The sequence below is a fragment of the Garra rufa genome, chromosome 8, assembly GCF_049309525.1.
Source record: "Garra rufa chromosome 8, GarRuf1.0, whole genome shotgun sequence".
In the NCBI taxonomy this organism is placed as follows: Eukaryota; Metazoa; Chordata; class Actinopteri; order Cypriniformes; family Cyprinidae; genus Garra; species Garra rufa.
In genome coordinates this window covers 33184001-33200497 of record NC_133368.1, presented here as the reverse complement: position 1 = coordinate 33200497, position 16497 = coordinate 33184001, and the positions used below count along the sequence as shown (strand labels likewise).

Sequence of the window (16497 nt, the reverse complement as noted above, 5' to 3'; positions counted from 1 at the left end):
ATGACTATGAAAATTGTAGATTCACACACTGAAGGCATCAAAACTATGAATTAACACATGTGGAATTATATTTAATTCTACAAAATATTTAATTCTATATATATATATATATATATATATATCCTTCTGCACAACACAACTGATGGTCCCAACCAGGGGAGTTGCTAGACCTAAAGCTCTACTGGGGCACAGGCCCCCCATTACTCGTTAATTCAGTTGTTGCATGTAGTTTAATGTCTTTATTTTGGGATTATCAACGTAAATTATAACTCAAATTTGAGATTTTACTGGGGCACAGCATATTTTTACTGGGGCACGTGCCCCAGTAAAAAAGGTCTAGCAACGCCCCTGGTCCCAACCCCATTTATAAGGCAAGAAATCCCACTTATTAAACCTGACAGGGCACACCTGTGAAGTGAAAACCATTTCAGGTGACTACCTCTTGAAGCTCATCAAGAGAATGCCAAGAGTGTGCAAAGCAGTAATCAAAGCAAAAGGTGGCAACTTTGAAGAACCTAGAATATGACATATTTTCAGTTGTTTCACACTTTTTTGTTATGTATATAATTCCACGTGTTAATTCATAGATTTGATGCCTTCAGTGTGAATCTACAATTTTCATAGTCATGAAAATAAAGAAAACTTTGGTTCAAAGGTGTGTCCAAACTTTTGGTCTGTACTATATATATATATATATATATATATATATATATATATATATATATATATATATATATTGTTACAAATACATAAACAATCTCACATAATACTTTTTATGTCTCACATAATACTTTTTATATAGTATGGAGTATACATTGTCCAATATTAGAAAAGTAATATTATTATTAATACATTTATATTTGGTACAGGCTTTTATTTTGACATGCTGAAGCACTGTTTCCGCATTCACGCTGTTCTGGGTTTATGGGTGAAGCCGGTTTAATGAACTGCTGATTTGAATTCCTCACGGAACATCCTTCAGTTTTATGCGGTATTGAAGTGCTTTCTGCAGCGTGACAGGACGGAGATATGAATGTTGAAGTCACGGGTTGAATGATGGCTTCAGGATGGCGGCAGCCTCGATCAGTTAGAGCTGCTTTACTCTTTAACACCATCATCATCTTCATCAGCACCGGCGCACAGACGCACACCTGTGACCATAAAGTGCCCCTGCCTACAGAGGTCAGTCCCTCTTACTTGCTATTCTTTCTTCTGACAGTCAAATACGAGATTTGAGATGTGCCTTTTTAATATCACACGAGATTGTACTTAATAGCATGCCATATTGTGCTTATTTTCCCCAAAATGAATGATAACTGAGGCTGTCAATCTGCTAACGTCTGCTTTGTGATCCACAGAAGAAAGAAAATGACATTAAGGAGAATAAATGATGGCATTTTGGGTAAACTATCCCTTTAAAAGACATTTATCAGGATGATGTCACATTAAAGGGACAGTTGACCATAAAATGAAAAATCTGTCATTATTCACTCTCCTTCTTCTGTAGTACAAAAATAAATGATATAGCAGTCAAAGCTTTTTTTCCTGTTCAATGAATGTCGTCCTTCATTGCTCAAATAATCTATAAAATATTATTTTATATTATTTCAGCAGTATTTATAATAATCTCTGCTCTTTGTCATTCTAGGTCACACATAAAGTGTTTCTGAAGCCAGATAGATTGACCAAAAGAAGCACTGACCAGCAGTTAAAGATCCAAATCGAGTACGATTCCAGCTTGGATGGGTTAGTTATTAATTTATGTTTTATTATATGTGACCCTAGACCACAAAACCAGTCATAATGTTTTTTTTTGTTTTGTTTTTTAATTGAGATTTATACATTTGAAAGCTTAATAAATAAGCTTTTCATTGTGTGGTTTGGCCAAGATACAACTTTTTGAAAAACTGGAATTTGAGGGTGCCAAAAAGTCTAAATATTGAGAAAATTGCCTTTAAAGTTGTTTAAATTAAGTTCTTATCAATGCATATTACTAATAAACAATTAAGTTGATATATTTACAGTAGGAAATTTGCAAAATATCCTAATGGAACGTGATCTTTACTTAATATCCTAATGATTTTTTGCATAAAAGAAAAATCGAAAATTTTTACCTATACAATTAATTTTTGCCTATTGCTACTAATATACCCGTGCCACATAAGACTGGTTTTGTGGTCCAGGGTCACAAATACAGTAATGCAATATTGTCAGTCACACATTGACTTCACAATGTCTTAATTGCTTACAGGTTAGATGAAGCCAAAAGCAGCCTTGTTAAGGTATATTTTGATTACTATGGTCAAGGTTTTATCAATATGTAAAGCTAAATGTAATTTGCTAAATGTTAAAAATAACCTTTCACCTCTAAATAGCATGCATGCATGCATTATTGATCTTTTTCTGCTTTGTTTCAAGGACAAGCTCCTCCCACAGGCTATTGATTATCTTCAGAAGGCCTTCAGGGTTCGTAGGCAGTCTGGTCCAATATTACTGAGCAGGTAATGCTCTTCTGAGCTAGTGTTGTCTGACAGCAAATCCTCTTAAAATTGCATTTAGCTATGTCCTTCTGAAAGCTTGGAGGATATTTAATCTCATTAGTGTCTATTTTTAATCCCAAAATGTATGGTTTTTTCATATTGATTAGGCAATGTGCAACCAATCAGTACCTTAGGAAAAGAGACGATCCACATCGCTACTGTCAGGAAAAATGTGCAAACATCACCAAGTGTGGTCCAGTTGTTGTCCCTGAACAACATTTGCAGGTGGGTTTTCAAATTTATTGGTCAAAATATTTTCTTCTTAATTTTGTTTATTCCTTTTTTAATAACAATATACACTACCAGTCATTTTTTGAACAGTAAGATTTTTAATGTTTTTTAAACAAGTCTCTTCTGCTCACCAAGCCTGCATTTATTTGAACCAACATACAGCAAAAGTGGTAATATTGTGTAACTAACTTAAATTACTGCTTTCTATTAGAATATGTTAATTAGTTTTTGTGGTCAAAGCTAAATTTTCAGCATCCTTACTCCAGACTTCAGTGTCACATGATCCTTCAGAAATCATTCTAATATGCTGATTTGCTGTTGAAGAAACATTTATTATTATTATTAATATCAAAATTTAAAACAGTTGAGTTCATCTTTTTCAGGATTCTTTGATGAATAGAAAGATCCAAAGATCAGCATTTATCCGAAATAAAAAGCTTTACATTAACACTATACCGTTATACACAACATATTACATATATACAAATGGCACATTATACACTATAGCATTCAAAAGCCTGGAGTCAGTATATTTTTTTGGGTGGGGGGGAAAGAAAATATAGAAATTAATACTTTTATTTACCAAGGGTGCTTTAAATTATATTAAAAGTGATGATTTATAACATTTAAAATGTTATGAAAAATTTCTATTTTAGATAAAGGCTGTTGTTCTGAACGTTCTACTCAAAGAAACCTGAAAATATTCTGTTTTCAACATAATAATTCAAATAAATGTTTTTCAGGCAGCGTATCAGAATATTAGAATGGTTTCTGAAGGACCATGTGACTGATGCTAAAATACAGCTTTGAAATCACAGGAATTTATTATATTTTCAGATAGAATCAAATAGAAACCTGTTATTTTAAATAGTAAAAATATTTTAGAATTTTACTGTTTTTGCTGTATGTTGGATCAAATAATTGCAGGCTTGGTGAGCAGAAAAGACATTAATAATCTTACTGTTTAAAAACTTTTGACTGGTAGTGTAAATACATAAGAGTCTTTGAATCTTAGAAAGAGTTTCTCCTTTAGCAATGCAGGGTTTGCAGTGAGTCTGGTAAGTCCTGCGCCCCCGTCGGTCATCCCGATGGTGAGGGGGTGGCGAGAGCAGATTTCATGTTGTACGTGAGTGCGATGACCACAGAGCGTTGTGAACAAGAGAACATCGTAGCCTATGCAGCATACTGCCAACTGGAGTCTGAACTGGACAGGTAATAGCAATAATTAATATGGGAATGTATGTGATTCTAACTTGCTTTACAGTATACTGTAGAAATAGTCCAGTGTGTTGCTGATGGTAATGGCTGATTATTTTTAATATAGGCCCATCGCTGGATATGCCAATCTGTGTCCCAATATGATCTCTACTCAACCTCAGGAGTTTGAAGGGATGCTGTCCACAGTCAAACACGAGATCATTCATGCCCTGGTAACAACATTAAACTCTGTCTGCTGCACATCTGCATGAGTAGAGCTTTGTAGTTTCTTTATTGTTCAATTATATGTTCTATATGTTTTAAGGGTTTTTCTGCAGGGCTCTTTGCATTTTACCATGATGATGATGGGAAACCTTTGACGCCACGTTCTGCAAGCGGACTACCTGCATACAATGAGAGGTGATTTGTTATTCTTGTGTTTTTATTTCTGTGTTTGAAGTATCATTTAAAAATGCACTACCAGTCAAACGTCTTTGAACAGTAAGATTTGTAATGTTTTTAAAGAAGTCTCTTCTGCTCACCAAGCCTGCATTTGTTTGATTGCACATTTAAAAGCTTGGAGTCAGTATAAATGCTGTTCTTAACTTTCTATTTATCAAAGAAACCTGAAAAAAATCTACTCAGCTGTTTTCAACATAATAATAATAATTTTTGAGAAGCAAATCAGAATATTAGAATGAAGGATCATGTGATTGGAGCAAATTCGGCTTTGAAATCACAGGAATAAATTACATTTTATAATATATTCAAATAGAAAACAGTTATTTTTAAACAGTAAAATTATTTCAGCATTTTTGCTGTACTTTGGATCAAATAAATGCAGGCTTGGGGAGCAGAAAAGACTTCTTTAAAAACATTAAAAATCTTACTGTTCAAAAACTTTTGACTGGTAGTGTAATTATATAAGAATCTTTGAATTTTTTGAAAAAAAAAAAAATGCATGACCTCTGATATGTGTTTATTTCTTTCTATATCTGTATCTCAGTTTAGGGTTATATCAGTGGAGTGATAAAGTCATTAAAAGAGCAACTCGGCTGTGGGACATCCGTGGTGGACACATGGTTAGACACACTGTCCATCTTCTGGCCACCCCACGTGTAGTTGTAAGTATTTCTTTCCTTTTAAAGAAGCATCATCTAAATGATGAAATTGAGCTACATGAATTGTTTTGATGTTTTATCAGGAGGAAGCCAGGAGACATTTTAATTGCCCCATTCTAGAGGGCATGGAGCTGGAGAACCAGGGAGGTGCTGGTACAGAGTTCAACCACTGGGAAAAACGTCTGTTAGAGGTACTGAAACCAAATATTCTGGGGTGGCATCCACTTCCAGAACAAAAATTTACACATAATTTACTCACCCCCTTTTCATCCAAGATGTTCATGTCTTTCTTCCTTCAGTCAAAAAGAAATTATGTTTTTTAGGAAAACATTTCAGGAAATTCAAATTTACGGGCACCGTAGAAGTCCACTATATGGAGAGAAATCCTGAAATGTTTTCCTCAAAAAACAATTTCTTTATAACTGAAGAAAGACAGACATGAACATCTTGGATGACAAGGGGGTGAGTACATTATGTCAATTTTTGTTCTGAAAGTGAACTTCTCCTTTAACTATTTCAGTGTCTGTCAGTACTGTCAAAGTACTGTTTTTTTTTAAATTTATATTATTGAATTCAGCATGTTTGTTTCAACAGAATGAGGCGATGACTGGATCTCACACACAGAACAGAGTGTTCTCCAGAATTACTTTGGCCATAATGGAGGATACAGGGTAAGAGAAGTATTATTGCTCATCACTAATGTGGTTTATTCACTTATGGTGGTGTGAATGTCTACGTTTACAGGTAGAATTCACCCAAAAATGATGATTCTGTTATCACTTACTCCCTTCATGTTCTTTTAAACATGTATGACTATATGCTCTGTGGAACACAAAAGAAGATATTTTGAAGAATGTTGGTAACCAAACAATTTCGGGTTCATATTCACTCCCCACAGTATGGAAAAACTATGGAAGTCAATGGGACCTGAAACAGTTTGGTAACAACAATATTCTGTTTTTTTTTTTTTGAGTTCCACATAAAAAGGAAAGACATACAGGTTTTAAAATTAAATGAGGCTGAGTAAATGATAACACAATTAGCATTTTTACTATACCCCTTTAAGTCTAAGTTATTATTTTAAGTACTAGAATGGTAAAACTGTCTTATGATTGACTCCTCTCTGTTTTAAGGTGGTACAGGGCCAATTATAGTATGGCGGAGAACTTGGAGTGGGGGAGAGGTTTGGGATGTGATTTTGTGATGAAAAGCTGTAAATTCTGGATAGACCAGCATCGCCATAAGTAAGCTTTAATACATGACATACATAATAAAACTTTGTGTGGTTGTTGTATTAAAGTGATAGTTCACCCAAAAATGAAAATTCTGTCATTAATTATTTACCCTCATGTCATTCCAAACCTGTAAGATCTTCATTCATCTTCGTAACACAAGTTAAGATATTTTTGATGAAATGTGAGACTTTTGTGCTTTTTGCACTAAAAGTATTTTTGTAGCTTTATAACATTACTGGTTGAACCTAAAATACAGGAAAAAATTAATATTGTGAAATATTATTATATAAAATAACAGTGTTCTATTTAATATAATGTAAAATATAATTTATTCCTGTTATCAATGCAGATTTTTTCAGCAGTCATTACTACAGTCTTTGGTGTTGCATAATCCTATAGAAATCATTCTAATTATGCTGATTTATTATCAATGTTGAAAACTCTTTTTGCTGTTTATACTGTAATCATTTTTTCAGGATACTTTGATAATTAAAAAAAGTCAAAAAGAACAGCATTTATTCAAAATAGAAATCCTTTGTAATAATATACACAACCATTCAAAAGTCTGAGGTCAGTAAATGAATATTTATTCTTTTATTCAGCAAGGATGTGTAAGACTGATAAAAAGTGACAGTAAAGACTTATATTGTTAGAAGGCTCCAAAAAATATTAAGCAGCACAACATTGATAATAATTGAGTATCAAATCAGAATTAGAATAATGATCCTTCAAATATGTGACACTGAAAACCGGAGTACTGGCTGATGAAAATTCAGCTTTGCATGAAAGGAACAAATTGTATTTTAAAGTGTATTAAAATAGGAAATCGTTATATTAAATTGTAATCATATTTCACAATCTTACTGTTTTTTTTTTTTCTCTGAGCAAATAAATGCAGTCTTACTTATCCCAAACTTTTAAATGGCGGTTTGGCAGATACATATCAAAATCAAAATTTAATAATTTCATAACTATAGAGTCATCAGTTCATGTTTTTTTCTAGAAATCCAACCTTATGTTGCTAGTGCTACAAAAACAAATTAGATTATGTGTGTTGTGCATTTTTAGCATTTTTTGCAGATTGATTCCAGTGTCTTATTCTATCTTATCTAGAGAAACTGGGTTTCATAGTCTTAAATATACATAACAGCATATTGGTAAAGATTTGGGTCATTGATTGGACATCTGTTCCTAATGAAGGCTTACCTTGTGTGTTTGAAACAGGAAGCCAACCCTGAGCCCGTACTGTGATTCTGTCAGGAGCGCACCTCTGCAGCTCACCTGCAGGCAGGACCAGCTGGCAGTGGCTGTGTGCAATCTGCAGAAGTTTCCTCATGCTCTTCCTGTAGAGTATCAGGTAAGATCAGCAGAAATGCAAGGTAAGGACCTGTGTGTAACCTTCACTCAATCCTAAATCTGCAGTTGCCACATTATAGGTTATAAGCATTAGCATCATGTTTTTCTGTAGAAACACTGTATTGTGAAAAGTGCTATACAAAAAATTGACTTCTTGTTTACAGATAAATACAGGACGACTGATTTATTGAAGGTTGATTAAATCATTGTGAATGTAATAAACTCTCTCCATCTTGTAGTACTTTGACCATATCCCTGGTGTCCCTGAGGAGGATTTGCCAGCATTCGGAGGAGCTGTAGAGATCGCAGACTACTGTCCTTTTAGCCAGGAGTTTAGTTGGCATGTGGGTGGGGAATACCAACGCAGCTCTTACTGCAGAATACAGGAGAACCAGCCAGGTGAGATTCCACTCACTTGCATTCTTTCTTCATTTAGAAACAGAATTGAAGGTCTCATATGCTTATTCCCTCTTGTGTTGGTCAGTATGTTTTGCATGTAAACTCTTCTATTATTCCATAACTGTAGAGACTCTTGTGGTTTTGCTTTTTTAGCCACATGGAGAAACTATGGGGCGGAACAGTATGGCCCAGGATCAGTGTGTCTGTACCAAAAGTCACCATTCGTAATGGAGCAGTGCACCAAAAAAATGACCTACCCAGACTGGGGCAGTGGTTGCTATAAGGTAATAATGCAATCTCGTGAGAGATGGAACAGGCATGGCAGAAGTGTGTATATATATCAGAAGTTTGGGGTCAGTAAGTGATAAGGGCATATTATGTATTCCCACAACATAGGAAGATGATGATTTATGTATACTGAAACTGTGATTTGTGTTGCAGGTGTCTTGCACAGCCCAAGGGTTGTTGGTCTGGGTGCAGAATGAGTCGTATCCATGTGTTCGTAGTGGTCAGGTGATCAGCGTGAGCATACGAATGGATGGATGGGTCTATAGCGGGCAGCTCATCTGCCCAACCTGCTCTGACTTCTGCAGCGACTGTCCCTTCCCTCATGAGATTTCCCCTCTAAACAACACCAAGAGTGCCCGCTTAGGTGAGTTACTGTCTGACACGTATCACATCATCACATTTTTGGCTGTAACACTATGTCATGAGTGGTTGCTAATTAGTGTGATTGTTAAAGGGATAGTTCATCCAAAAATAAAAATTCTGTCATTAATTACTCACCCTCGTGTCGTTCCAAACCCGTAAGACCTTCGTTTGTCCTTGGAACACAAATAAAATGATTTTTTTATGAAATCCAAGAGCTCTTTGACCTTTAATGGACAGCAAGGGTCCACAATTCTGACTTGATAACTCACAATTCTGAGAAACAAGTCACAATTGTAAGATATAAACTCGCAACTGTGAGAAAAAGCATAGAATTCAGAGATTTAAACTTGCAATTCTGAGAAGGAAAGTCACAATTGTAAATTTATCTCCTGCAATTCTGACTTTCTCTGAATTGTGAGTTTAAATATCTGAATTCTAAGGTTTTCTCTTGCAGTTGCGAGTTTATATCATGCAATTCTGAAAAAAAAAGGTGAGGACTGCGAGTTTATATCTCTCAATTCTCCAAAAAAAAGTCAGATTTGTGGGTTTATATCCTGTAATTCTGACTTTTTTTTTTTGAATTGTGAGTTTAAATTTTAAAATTCTATGCTTTTTTCTCGTAGTTTGTGAGTTTATATCATGTAATTCTAAAAAAAAGGTCAGAACTGTGAGTTTATAGCTCACAATTCTGACTATAACTCACAGTTGCGAGTTCATCTCTCAATTTTTAAAAAATGTCAGATTTATAAGTTTATATGCTGCAGTTCTGACTTTCTCAGAATTGTGAGTTTAAATCTCAGAATTCTACGTTTTTTTTTCAGTTGTGAGTTTATCATGCAATTCTGAAAAAAGGTCAGAACTCAGAATTGAGAGTTTATATCTCGCAATTCAGATTTTATAACTCACAATCGTGAGTTTTTCTCTCTTAATTCTGAGAAAAAAGTCAGATTTGTGAGTTTATATACTGCAATTCTGAATTTCTGAGAATTGCAGGTTTAAATCTCAGAATTCTATGTTTTTTTTTTTTTTTTTGCAGTTGTGAGTTTATATCATGCAATTCTGAAAAAAAGTCAGATTTGTAAGTTTATATGCTGCAGTTCTGACTTTCTCAGAATTGCGAGTTTAAATCACGGAATTCTACGTTTTTTTTCTTGCATTTGTGTTTATATCATGCAATACTGAAAAAAGGCCAGAATTGAGAGTTTATTATCCCACAGTTCTGACTTTGTAACTCACAATTGCAAGTTTATATCTCTTAATTCTGAGAAAAAAGTCAGATTTGTAAGTTTTATATCCTGCAATTCCGACTTTCTCAGGAATGAAAATTTTTAGATCTCATAATTCTATGTTTCTTTTTTTTTTGGTAAAGTTGTGAGTTTATATCATGCAATTCTGAAAAAAGTCAGATTTGTAAGTTTATATGCTGCAGTTCTGACTTTCTCAGAATTGCGAGTTTAAATCTCGGAATTCTACGTTTTTTTCTCGCAGTTGTGTTTATATCATGCAATACTGAAAAAAAGCCAAAATTGAGAGTTTATTATCCCAAAATTCTGACTTTGTAACTCACAATTGCAAGTTTATATATCTTAATTCTGAGAAAAAAGTTAGATTTGTAAGTTTATAGGCTGCAGTTCTGACTTTCTCAGAATTGCGAGTTTAAATCTCGGAATTCTATTTTTTTTTTCTTGCAGTTGTGTTTATATCATGCGATTCTGAAAAAAGGTGAGAATTGAGAGTTTATTATCCCACAATTTTGACTTTGTAATTCACAATCGCAAGTTTATATCTCTTAATTCTGAGAAAAAAGTCAGATTTGTGAGTTTTATATCCTGCAATTCTGACTTTCTCAGGAATTAAAATTTTCAGATCTCATAATTCTATGCTTTTTTTCTCACAGTTGCGAGTTTATATCATGCCATTCTGAAAAATGTCAGAACTGCGACTTTATAACTCACAATTGTGAATTGTGAGATAAAGTGTCAACTACCCTTTTTTAAACTTATTTAGTGGCGGAAACGGTCTTCTATACAAACCAGACACATAATAAGCATAAGGTTCAAACAAAGTGAAATATGCTTGTTTGCAAAAAAAGGTTAGTTTCTTTCATATTGTAATTTTTCTTTTCTTTTCTCAGATCCTTGTTCCAGATCGTCTTGTTTGGTGGTGAACTTATGGCAGCTCCTGTTAACTCTTACTCCACTGCTGATCGGCTTCCTCCTTTGTGGCAGGGACTGAATTTGTTCCCACTTGTTTGGGTGAATATGGATGCCTTTATAATGCTACAGGCTTCCCTTGAGGTTTAGCTGCTGTAGAGAGCAGAACGGCAATGCGATCTGATAACTGTTCTCTGTGTGGACTGTAGATGGGATTGAAAAGCCATTGATTGCACTCCTCCTTGCCTGGCTGTCAGGTGCCAGCGAGCTGTAGGTCCAATGTGAAGCCATAGTCATGCAAGTTACGGTTATGCAGGTGCTAATTAATGTTCTCTTTGTCTCTCTGATGGACCTGTAGCATTTAAGGTCATGAAATAGGCATCTGGTTGAGAATTGAGATGGGAGATATTCTCTCTGGTTGGCTCATGGTGCTTCTCTGTTGTTTCGTGAAATTACTTGCTGGCAATGTTTTGATCAGCGTATATCAGGTCATGTGATTGACTGACGATGCTTGTGATTTTGCATGGAGAAGTGCAGGTGAGATCTCCGTTAAGGTCTGTGCAAGTGCTGAATTGTAATTGTTTTTTGATAATTTATAGGAATTTGACTGTTGCTGTTGTACAAGATAAATACTTAAGAGGGTTTTAAAAATGTTTGAATTTATTAATATACAGTTGGGTCCAGAAGTCTGAGATTACATTACATTAAAAATCTGGATTTCTTTTTACATTTAAAGGTAAATAGATATTTTTTTTAATTTTAAAAAATATGTTGTAAATGAAGACAATTTTCTAGGTCACTAATTCAAAGTGGACATTGATCATGTGTCACATTCTTGCTTCCACTGAAGCACAAGACGCTCTTTGTATCATTCTCAAATCATGCTGGAGAACATTAGTTTACACAAACAAAACTGAAGTTTGTACATTTCTAGTCTGTGTTATTTTAGTATCATTGAGATACCAATATAGTTTTTATTTAAAAAAAAATAATTTCATTTTAATTTGAAAGTTTTAGTCATTTTTCTGTGATTTTCATTTTATTATTTTTGTTTATTTATTCCAGTTTTAGTGTTTTTTTTTTTGTTTTTTTTTTTAAATATTAAATTAAGTTAAATGAAAAAAAGTTTGTTTCAGTGTTAACTGAAATATGTGCACTACCAGTCAAAAGTTTTTGAACTGTAAGATTTTTAATGTTTTTTTAAGAAGTCTTTTCTGCTCACCAAGCTGGCATTTATTTAATCCAAAGTACAGTAAAATTTTGAAATATTTTTACTATTTAAAATAACTGTTTTTGATTTAAAAATATTTAAAAATGTAATTTATTCCTGTGATCAAAGCTAAATTTTCAGCATCATTACTCCAGTCTTTAGTGTCACATGATCTTTTATAAATCATTCTAATATGCTGATTTGTTTTTGTTTTTTATTATTATAATTATTATCAATATTTAAAACAGTTGAGTAAATTTTTTTCAGGATTCTTTGTTAAATAGAAAGATCAGACAATTACCATTTATCTGAAATTTATTTTTTGGGGGGGAAAGAAATTATAGAAATTAATACTTTTATTTAGGATGCTTTAAATCGATAAAAATATAAAGACATTTATAATATTACAAAAGATTTATATTTCAGATAAATGCTGTTCTTCTGAACGTTCTATTCGTAAAAGAAACCTGAAAAAATTCTACTCAGCTGTTTTCAACATAATAATATTAATAATAAATGTTTTTTGAGCAGCAAATCAGAATATTAGAATGATTTCTGAAGGATCATGTGACTGAAGTAATTGTGTTAAAAAATCAGCTTTGAAATCACTGGAATAAATTACATTTCAAAATATATTCAAATACAAAACAGTTATTTTAAATAGTAAAAATATTTCAAAATTGTACTGTTTTTGCAGTACTTTGGATCAAATAAATGCAGGCTTGGTGAGCAGAAGAGACTTCTTCAAAAAATTAAAATCCTTTGACTGGTTTATTTTATTTCAAGTAACAGGTCTTTTTTAATGATTTCAGTTAACTATAATAACCCTGGTTCAACAGATGACAAACCAAATACTGAGAAATTCTGAAATTTATTTTCACTTTTGACTTTTCACTCAAATTCTGTTGATATTATATAATTTGTAATACATTTTGTACTAAATTAAATACTGCATTTTCAGTAGTGGTCTCAGACTTGTGGACCTCGTTGTACATGTGAAATTTAGTTTTATCGCAATTAGTTTGACATACAAACATACTGACATACTGTACTGATTCTGTTTACCTTGAAATGCGTTGCCAGATTTTGGTCCTAAAGGGCTGTCCTACCAAGGCTGCAGATCTTTTTAGACTTTGTTGTCTTATAACAATCAACTCACTAAAAGCCCTTGAGAAAAGTGCTTTTTCTAATCCTTTATATGAGATCAGATGACGTTAGAGTGTTGATTAGTTTGCCTTTTACTGACAAGTATGCATCTTTTTTTCTTTTTAATAATGCTAATTTGTCATAGTGTCAATTCACCACAGTAGCAAGGTGCCATTGGTGCGACCTTTTTTTAACCGAATATCTAGCTTAGTTATCAATTACAAAACGTTACTTTTTAAAATGTGAGGTGACTGTACACGTACATGAAAGAGTTGATTATTTAATGCATTCAAAATGTAGCCATTGTTTTAAAAATGAAGCTGGGAACACATACAGAGGAGTTGCACTGTATGTTAGTTTAGAGACTAGATTGTTACTGTTTAGGTGTTAGAGGACTAGTAAGACTGTCTATTATGTGATTATCCTGTATTTTACTTGTTCTTTTTTATCTTATAATATTTAATGATGAACTTCTAGTGTTGAAACTGCTCTGAAGGTTTTGCCATTCTTAAGCGTTTTAGTATTATATATATATATATATATATATATATATATATATATATATATATATATAAACTTCTTTTTTTTCAGTAATACAATACTTTTAGGACACAGTATTAGTTAAGTTTTGAGAGTGCTGAGACACAAACATGGCAGCTTTAAATACAACACTATTTTAGAGCCTTTGCAAATGGAGTATGCTGTGTAAATGTATACTATACTATGTTTCTATTGTAGTACTGATTGCTACGGTGTTAAGAAGTGTAGTTTTGCTTTTTAAGCATACTGTTTGATGAAGAGATTAATTATGTGAAATATGGAGCAAGTGAGAGTCATAGTGAAACTCTGATATATGATGTGATGATGGTATGAATTCGTATTTACTGTATGTATAGTTGTAGTTTATATTCTGAAATGTTGGACTGAATGAGCCTTGCAGTTTTAGGGGCTTGTTATAATGTAACTGAAGGAGTTTTGTACTCTCAATCAAACCTCAACTGAAATGCCTTTCCTTTCACGGTATTCACTCAAGGACAGTATGAGCATATAGTTTTAACATTATGTGAATATGGTTTTTCTTAGATTGAAGCAAGCCTTTTGTGCTATGCTCACATTCCCTTTTCTTGACAATTGTAATCACTGCGAGCATTGAGGCTTTGTAGCATTGGAACATTTACAAACTAATTATTTTATTTAATTATGCTTTTTCTGTTATTTACATTTCATTTGTCATGAAGGACTGTGATACATTTTTTTTAAATATCTATATATCATAATCCTGTTTTTGTAATTAATTTGTATTGTTGCTGCATAAATAGTAATTCTGTTATAAATTGTAACTCAGATTGTCATTTCACAATGCTTTGTATTTGAATGTCTCATGTTAAATCCTCATGACCTCAGTAAGCAAGTCTTGCACCATTTCAATTGAGATTTACTTGGAAGATTACAGCATATTTAATGAAATAATGAAATTGTGAATTTATCAGAAGAAATGTTGTGTTTTCTTTTTTGATTTTTCCATGTCCCAATGTTCAGATGTGAACTCTTCTTTGATTTGTACTTGGGACGAAACATTTTATTACATACAGCTAAGGGTCAAAAGTTTACATACACCTTGCAGAATCTGCAAAATGTTCATTATTTTAGCAAAATGAGAGGGATCATACAAGATGCCTGTTATTTTTTATTTAATACTGACCTGAATAAGATATTTTAGATAAAAGACTTTTACATATAGTCGACAAGAGAAATAGTTTGACCCCGTTCAAAAGTTTACATACACTTGATTGTTAATATTTGTTGTTACCTGATATTTTTTTTGTTTAGTGATAGTTGTTCATATGTCCCTTGTTTGTCCTGAACAGTTAAACTGCTCACTGTTCTTCAGAAAAATCCTTCAGGTCCCACACATTCTGGTTTTTCAGTATTTTTGTGTATTTGAACACTTTCTAACAATGACTGTGTGATTCTGAGATCCATCTTTTCACACTGAGGACAACTGAGGGACTCATATGCAACTATTACAGAAGGTTCAAATGCTCACTGATGCTTCAAGAGGAAAAACTGTCAAACATTTTTAGTCAGTACTACAGTAAATAAAAAATGACATGCATTTTGTATAACCCTTCCTATTTTGGTAAAATAATTAACTTTGTGCAGGTTCCGCCAGGTGTATGTAAACTTTTGACTTTAACTGAATGTTTTGTTTGCTTTTTTCTTCATTTTACTTATTTTATTTATCTATTAATTTATTTAATAAACCATTTCTGAATGTTTTGGTTGGAAAATATTGTAATAATAATGTGTGGAATCAGATAAACCATTCTCTTTTGATCAAAAATTGGATTCTACAATAATATAAATGACCATAGAAGAGAATAACAACCTACAGCCAGTATGCGGATAAACAGAAATAGAAAATGCCAAGCCATGAGACTGTAAGACCAAAGACAAGTCTATGCAGAACTAAAAATCTACCACATAATTTCTCATTATTTGTTTTTCTCCATGTTTTGTATTGTATATGGTACATTAGTGCTCCGTTTTAATGATACACAATTAAAAGAGATGATAACAGTCCTCCTGTTGAGACATCATTTGCATTGTGTTTATTTTCCCAATAAAATGAATTCTGACAAAGAAATGTGTTTTTACTTGCCTTTTAAGTCAATGTTTAAAAGTGGTAAAATCAAAGTTATATTATTTTAGCTATGATTTCAATATACACTACCAGTCAAAAGTTTTTGAACAGCAAGATTTAAAAGTTTTTTTTTTTAAAGAATTCTCTTCTGCTCACAAAGCCTGTATTTATTTGATCCAATATACAGCAAAATGAGTACTTCTGTGAAATATTTTACTGTAATTTATAAATGTATTTTATTCCTGTGATCAAAGCTACATTTTCAGCATCATTACTCCAGTTTTCGGTGTCACGTGATCCTTCAGAAATGATTCCAATATGCCGATTTGCTGTTCAAAAAGCATTTTTATTATTATTATTATTATTATTATCAATATTTTAAACAGTTGAGTACATTTTTCAGGATTCTTTGATGAATAGAAAGATCCAAAGATCCATTTATCTGAAATAAAAGCTTTTGCAACATTAGACACTATACCATTCAAAACCTTTTAGAAATGAATACTTTTATTTAGCAAGGATGTTTAAAATTGCTCAAAAGTGATGATAAAAACATTTATGTTACAAAAGATTTCTATGTCAGATAAATGCTATTGTTCTGAACTTAATATTCA

At 32.7% G+C, this 16497-nt stretch overlaps 1 protein-coding gene across 1 annotated transcript; it reads left to right on the top strand.

Annotated features, from left to right (window-relative positions):
- Positions 1-950: 950 nt before the first annotated feature.
- lmln (leishmanolysin-like (metallopeptidase M8 family)) lies at positions 951-15873 on the top strand. The gene is made up of 16 exons (XM_073845625.1): positions 951-1182; positions 1649-1746; positions 2376-2501; positions 2648-2765; positions 3805-3983; positions 4096-4201; positions 4294-4388; positions 4975-5092; positions 5173-5280; positions 5684-5760; positions 6223-6333; positions 7549-7681; positions 7920-8079; positions 8233-8363; positions 8521-8731; positions 10865-15873. The coding sequence occupies exons 1-16, from the start codon at positions 1054-1056 to the stop codon at positions 10963-10965; spliced, it is 2001 nt and encodes a 666-aa protein (XP_073701726.1). The 5' UTR covers positions 951-1053; the 3' UTR covers positions 10966-15873.
- Positions 15874-16497: the final 624 nt, after the last annotated feature.